The 7,500-nt window shown below is 42.2% G+C and overlaps 1 protein-coding gene across 1 annotated transcript in view; it reads left to right on the top strand.

The window, feature by feature from the left end:
- The window catches only part of LOC308167023 (cell surface glycoprotein MUC18), an 18,497-nt gene extending 18,033 nt beyond the window's left edge, over positions 1-464 (top strand). Inside the window, exon 7 of the mRNA XM_080541368.1 lies at positions 361-464. Coding sequence (XP_080397494.1) covers positions 361-448 — 88 coding nt within the window. The 3' untranslated portion in view covers positions 449-464. The remainder of the gene's footprint in view (positions 1-360) is intronic.
- Positions 465-7,500: the final 7,036 nt, after the last annotated feature.

Raw genomic sequence — 7,500 nt, 5'->3', positions numbered from 1 at the left:
TTTAATTCACTTAGATAAACAAACAAAAAAAAAAACATGAGCCTTATCACATGAAAACACATGAGAAATCTAATATATCCAGACTTGGTAAGCCCAGAAGCTTATAGCACATAATGAGGCGAAACCAAATAACCTCAGTGATGTGACTGTGGTGTTCTGGGAAGGTGATTAACAGATAATTGTGCATCTTTCCATCTCTCTCTCTCTCCACATGTCTCTCTCTCCTTCTCCTCCACCCCTACTCTCCCCACTTCCTCTTCCCTCTCTTTCTCTCTCTCTCTCTCTCCTCATCCCCTACTCTCCCCACTTCCTCTTCCCTCTCTCTCTCTCCTCCTCTCATCCCCCTATCTCTCCCTCCAGTGATGACCACTCCCAGAAGAAGCCCATCTACAAAGTCAGTGTGGAGTCTATTCCCTCCTGCGCCGGTGACAAACAACCACTGGTGTGACTGTGACCGCATGGGGAGATGGAGGGAGGAGGAGGAGGAGGAGGAGGAGGAGGATAAGAGGAACTTGGTTGAAGATGGAAAAAGGGGGTATAGGGTGAGGAAAAGGGAGGATGCCAAATTGTGTAGACAGCTTGTAGGGTTATTGATAGTTTGGGGGGGGGGGGGGGGGCGGCAGAGGGGAGACTGGAAACAGGGTAATATAAATGGAAGGTATCGTAAAAAGGACCGGGGTTGTAAGGGAAAGGAGAGACAAATGATTGCTTTACTGTGGTAGAGTCTTGCTTCCAGCGCGCATGGTGTGTGTGTGTGTGTGGGGGGGGGGGGTGGGCGTTGTTGAACCAAAGATGGGCAATTTTCTCTTTATTGATTTCGCAAACCTACAAAATGGAGATTCACTTTCTTATCCCAGGCGAGAGAGGGTAGAGATGAGACCTGTGTACTGTGTGAGACTGCGAGCAGCTCAGCTGCAGTTATTTTATTTTCCGAGGTAACCTTGAGCTGAAATGCTCTTCACTTGCACTTTTTCAGCTTTGAGTCTTTTTTTTGAAAAAAAGGAATTGTCCTTTCCCCATCCGCAAACGACGATTGTGCCTCTGTATCACGAATGAGTGTTTCTGGCAGGTTTTTTAATGCTTTCAACCTGACTTGATGTTCATTTATTTTCTTACTGTTGTAACCTTGTGCACCAGGGGCTGCTGGGGGCACCTCAGAGTAAAAAAAGAGACCAGACTATTTTTTTGCCAATGAAAGCAAAAAGCACTTTTGCAAAACTTTGCAATCAGAACTTATCTATTTTACTGTACTTTTTGTTATCTAACATAGAATTAAACAGCTTTGAGAAATACTAATCGACATTCTTCAATGTTTTCCATCATTGATTTTTGTTTGGGTACCCAGGAAATATAGAGAGAGAGAGAGGTGGAGGGGTGGAGTATTGACAATGCGGTGAGAGCCGGATGCTCGAACACGCTCGGATGCGTGCACTCGATCCAATGCCTTCGCTCCTCCATCTCAACAAGCACACTTGTTTACTGCTGTTATTATTCAGTCTGCAAGGTTTTTTCTCCAGGAAAATAACCTTTACTGAACCCCTCTCTCTCTCTCTCTCTTTGTCTCTCTCTCTCTCTCTCTCTCTCTCTCTCTCTCTCTCTCTCTCTCTCTCTCTCTCTCTCTCTTTGTCTCTCTCTCACACACACACATACAGTACCATCTGCCCATGGCCAACAGAATATCTCAATTGGTCAATTACCAACAGCAGAGATTGTCGACAACCTTGAAACTTTGCCCATCATTGATGAGTGCCAGCAAAGCTATGCTATGCTGGTGTTATTACGGTTCATTATATTCTATGTTCATTATGATGTCACAATGAACATAGAATCACTTCAGTGTTCTCTCCAAGACGGCTCCCCAATTCACACCTTTAATTTTCTCCTTTGTCGCACTGTAGCCTTAACACAGTTACCAAAGCTTATTACCATAACCGTCGTGGTCATAACTATCCATTTCATTACCACTGTCTGTCGGAAGTTGTGTTGGGGTTTTATGCAGGTTTATTATCGCTGTGTGGTTGACCGTGGACTGCCGTTAATAACGGCGGTTTAACAATGACACTCCATTAACGGGTAACACGCGCCACGGAGCACAGCATGGGTAATGTTAATAAACTGATTATTCAAGTCCACTCTGAGAGAGGGAGAGAGAGGGAGAGGGAGAGGGAGAGGGAGAGAGAGAGAGAAAGAGGGAGGGAGAGAGAGAGGGAGAGGGAGAGAGGGAGAGAGAGAGAGAGAGACAGAGAGAGAGCTATACACATACACATAGACACACACTCTATGCAGGCCCACAAACTTTCATTATATATAGTAGAGCTACTTTGTGTGTTTGGAGGGCTACAGACTTAGGCTTAGGCTGCAGGTCTTAGCAGAGTCGCCCAAAGTCATTTTAAAAACTGTCATGCATCAACGAGAAATTCCATTTGGATATCCAAAATATTCGACGCACACTTCGTTTTTGAAATGCCAGTGAACAACGATTTATTCTGGCCTTTGAGTCATTCGTGGGTGAAAGGCAGCAACACACCTTCATTGTCGGTGGCGGTTCAATAGGTTGGTCAGACAATAATAATACTCAAGGTCATACAACAGGGCTCTCTCTATATCTAGAGTTGTGTCTGAATACTGTATGACCTCACCAGCTGTAAGGGTGTATATGACCCTTAGGTGCTGGTGGCCCAGGGTCAATTAGCTTTCATCTCCTAGTAGTAAAGGTTGGCCGAATGACTGGAGGAAAAGAGAGACAATTAGAAAATAAACATTAAATAATGATGATATGTTATGATGATAATACATACTTTTAATGTACTTTTGTTGGTACTCACAACATAAAACAAAGAAATGAACCGGATGGTCACTAATGCACATGAGCATACTGTAGGTTAGGTCTACTGAAGACTCTAGAATCAGACATAGAGTAGTAGCCTAACTGCCTCGCACACAGTGAGCAAGTATCCTCGTCGCCATTTGTAGTGTCTTAGCTTCTATAATATACTGTAGAATAACGACAGAGAGGTGCTACGTTTGGTTTACAACTTTAGTGGTTATAACTCGGTACATCAACAAGAGTGCGACCAGGCGCACACAATGACGTAGGCTGTTAAAGAAGCCTAGAACATAACACAAAGTTTAGTAGCAAGTTACACTTGAAAGGATTTATTGAGATGTATTGAGACCTACAGTCTCAAAATGTATTTACTGAGAACTGGAACAAATTTTCCTCATTGTAAACTCACAGCCAGGTAGCCTTGTCCTTAGGGGTTTTCAACATCAACAACATCGATGACAGATTTGTTCTATTTATGTTTGCAACAAAATAACATTGTAATAAATGATATACAAACATTAGAAATAACTAAAAACTAAAAACTAAACAAAAAAAAGGTCAAAGACAATTGAAAAATATGACAGTGGAGTGATTACAGCTGTGAACAACACAATACTGGTCTCCTAATAGAATCAAGGAGGTATATGTAACAATTATGGGACTGTATGTATATACTATAAGTACATGTGAAAAATATGTGTGCATATTATATACATGTATATATTAGTTTAGTTATGATATATGTATATATAATATAACATATAAATATATATTATATAAAACTACGTCGTTTAGAACTACAATGAAAACATGTAGGCCTAGACAGGTTTGTCTATTATAGAGCCACTGCTAAACTTTGACGTTTCTCTGATGAGATTGCGGTATGCAAATTCAACAATGCTAACTCAGGATCTGTTAGTGTGGCCAAGTGTCCTGCTGCGGTAGCAAAGTAGAGAATGGAAGAACGAGAGAACCTTCCACTATTGGCCTTTATACAACATGACCGTTAATTAGACTACATGTTTGTGTTCAGGTTACTAGGCAACAGTCCAAAGTTCAGTTGCGGAACTATTTTTTTGATTATTTTTATGATTAAATAAACAAACAAATCATAATCTGTTGTCGCTTATTACTGTTAACTAATAAATTGCGCTGTAGAACTGTTGTATAAAAGCAATATCACACTCGAGGTCGTGTGTTATACTGAATATCCTCGTACCTACGACCCAATCACAGCCGTGCTGATATTCAGTATAACTCACTCCCTCTCGTGTGATATTGTTTAATTGAGGACAACTCGGGGTAAGATGATTATTGTTTCACCTCAACATGACAATAGGCTGAACCATCCCTTTAATTAATTAAGTGTTAACAGGTATCCTAGCCGGCAGGGAGGGACTTGGCCAGATGGTAATTAGGAAGTTGGTTGAATGAATGTTGCATACTAAACTCATGCCAAGTATTGACTAATTAATTAGTGAACCTACAGACAAAAAATACCCCAAATGGTCACTGTTATAGTTACAGGCCACTGATCACTACACCACCTGTAGTTAGTAACTAGTAGTTAGTGGGCCTACTAGTTAATTAGTCACTCTGAAGGGTCTCTATTGGAATGAGAAGAGAGAGACACACGTCTGATGTTTGAGCCAGGGACCAGCCCCACGCATATAAACATCCATGTCTATTAAACATGACTTACAGGCTGCATGGTGTGGTGGCATCTGTGTCGCGCCGCACGTTATGGTGTGTGTGTGTGTGTGTGTGTGTGTGTGTGTGTGTGTGTGTGTGTGGCATCTGTGTTATGGTGTGTGTGTGTGTGCGTTGTGTATTGTTGCATGTCACGGTCACTTAGTTTTGTATGTTCATCTCGCATATGTCGCGTGTGTCGATGGGGCTGGAAGGATGAACGAGGAGGATTCAGGGGAGAGGCAGGTGTTCTCCCCTCATTACTCCCCGACAATGCCCCATCTGGCGCGGGGGGCCAACCGGGGGAACAAACAGTCGGAGAGAGAAAAGTGACAGGGGATGAAAATGAAAACGGGAAACAGAAATGCAGGGGGCGGATAATATTCGAGCCCAAAAAAAGGAACATGATGAGAAGAAGAAAGAATCACAGGGACATTCTGTAAATCAAAAGACAGAGAGGGAGCGTAAGTGTGGTATAAAGGTGGAGAACAGAGAGTATAGGCCTGTTAGTTGTGTGGTCAGGGAATAAGGCTGGCTTGTTCTTGTTCTTGCTTCAAAGCACAGGGAATGTGTATATTGACTAATTCATCCACTGCTGTTGAAACGTATAAAACAAACAACGAATGAACGAATGAATTGATACATTGTAGGCATGTGTGGGTTTTGATGCTATTCACTTATTCATCCGAAGGGGTCGCTAAACACAAGCTTTGAAGATATTAATTAGGTCTCTTATAATAAAAAATAAAAAAAGTATTCACCGACGCCAGAGGCAGAGGGGAAAAAAACAAACAATTGTTATAATGGTCCTGCGGTCTGCGCGCTGCCTGGAAATTGTAATGTTGCGTCTGCTGCGATCAGAGTCTAAAACAGAGAGCGCACTCACTCCAGCACCGTCAAAAACAAGGTAATTAACTCAACAGAATAGTACACTCTGTGGGCCTACTTTACTGTGTACTTCCGTACTTCTGTACTTCCCTTGATTAGTTCACTTTGCATTAAGTACACAACATGTCATATCCCCATCTCAGAACTATAGGCTGTGTTTGTCATTATTGTTATAAGGTCCTCATAGCCTACCTTTAAGCTTAGAATACATTCATTAACACAACATATTCATGCTGTATACTAATGGATATATTATTGCCGTTCTCATAATTAAAAATGTTCATCAATTGACGACTGACTTGATAATACAGCCTTTACATGTCATCAAGTGTGTGTGATATCCTTCCATATTTCAAATTTAGGGATAGATCGCTATTTATGAAAAATGTCAAAGTTCAATTTAAATTGAATTGATTTCAATTAGCCGGAAGATGCACCCCCCCTCCCCCCCATCCTCTTTAATGTCTTTCTAAGCCCCGCCCCCATCGCAGTCCTCATACGCCTCCACCTGCTCTTCCCTTCACGTGATTGGTCAGAACACAGCTATGAGTCCCGCCCATTTTCTTCATGCTTTTAAATATATTTACATTTTAAAGTAACCAAGAAAAACCGGACGAACCACCGTCACATTCAGCCACTTTGGCGAGAGAAAAGTGGGAGTAGTGCATGTATGTACCAGTGTAGCCTATGTATAGTATGTAAGAAGCAGCGACACCCAACCAACGTAGGTAAACACACACACACACACACACACACACACACACACACACACACACACACACGCACACACACACACACGCACACACACGCACACACACGGGTGAACCTGCGGGTTCATGTCACTGTAATTTCTTCAAGGGAACAGAGGAATATCCAGAGAAGAGATCATCAGAGGGAATATCAGCGATGGCATCTGCGACCATTTGGAACTACGGCGTTCCCTTGTCCATCGTAATCCTCGTGTCCCTCGCGCGCACAGGTAAGGGAATTTATTATTTATTAATATTTGTGGAATGAATGACACAATAAAATAACGCGCGCTGACAGACGCAGAAACGAAAGAAGCTCTCTAGTACATTTCTTTATAGGGAACTTGCCTTTTTACGTTTGTTGACAGCTCAAGTTAAGAAATACATCGAGTCTTATGAACTAAAAACCCTAAATATGCATTATGCACCGCGGGTAATAATTTCGTTCTTTGACTGTCAATTGCATATTTTTGCAGAAACAGTGGACAGGAGAAGAGAGCTCTGGGACAGTGGTTAGGTGCATATGTTGTTATTCCGTGTGTGTGTTGCGGACATCTGTCAATCTCTTTAAGCCTATGTGTGGGGCTGTGTGTCTTATTGAGCAAACATTGCCGTACTAACATACAAATATTGACAGTAGGCTTACATGGTTATTTCACGTTCTTTTGAAGGTTTACGACCATGCATGATATTGAATGTTGAGCGTTTTCTTTCAGTTTCGGAATCAGTGAGAGAGGGAAATACCACTGTACAATGAAAGTAAAGTCAAAGCTCCCTGCACATTCGGACTCTCTCACTCTCTCTCTGCAATATTGAGTTTTCTTTTATTGAATTGTTCATAACAACCTCTGGTCTGGCCCCACGCTCATACGCTAGGGTTTACCTCCTCCGTTTAATCATTTCTATCGACGGAACATGCTTGAATACATGTCTCGGCACTTGTCTTGCGGGACTTACATATATGACCCCTTGTGTTGTGCGCTCACATGCTCACGCATATTTACGCACATGAATATGGAATCAGCCAAACGCTCATATATAACAAATACCCGCATAGCCTGCATGGAATAAACTAGGCAGCGCAGCACACACAACACACGAGCCCCTCAGTCGATGAATCGCGTTTTTTTGTGTGACAGTGTGTCTGTATGTGTATCCCGCTTGGTTACTATACCTGCATTTCAACAAGGACTAATCTTATGTCACTATCCCTGGGGGTACCAGTCAGATTACTCAATGACTTAACCTGTCACCGACATTCTCCACATTCTGTTTTGTATAGGACCTTGGAGTTCATAGCATGCACGTTCTTATCATGAGTCACACATGAATACAGTTAATGCATCG

This window comes from Nansenia antarctica (assembly GCF_963989245.1).
Source record: "Nansenia antarctica genome assembly, chromosome: 10".
Lineage (NCBI taxonomy): Eukaryota > Metazoa > Chordata > Actinopteri > Argentiniformes > Microstomatidae > Nansenia > Nansenia antarctica.
Note: the sequence above shows the minus strand (reverse complement) of the source record. Positions and strands in the feature narration are given on the sequence as shown.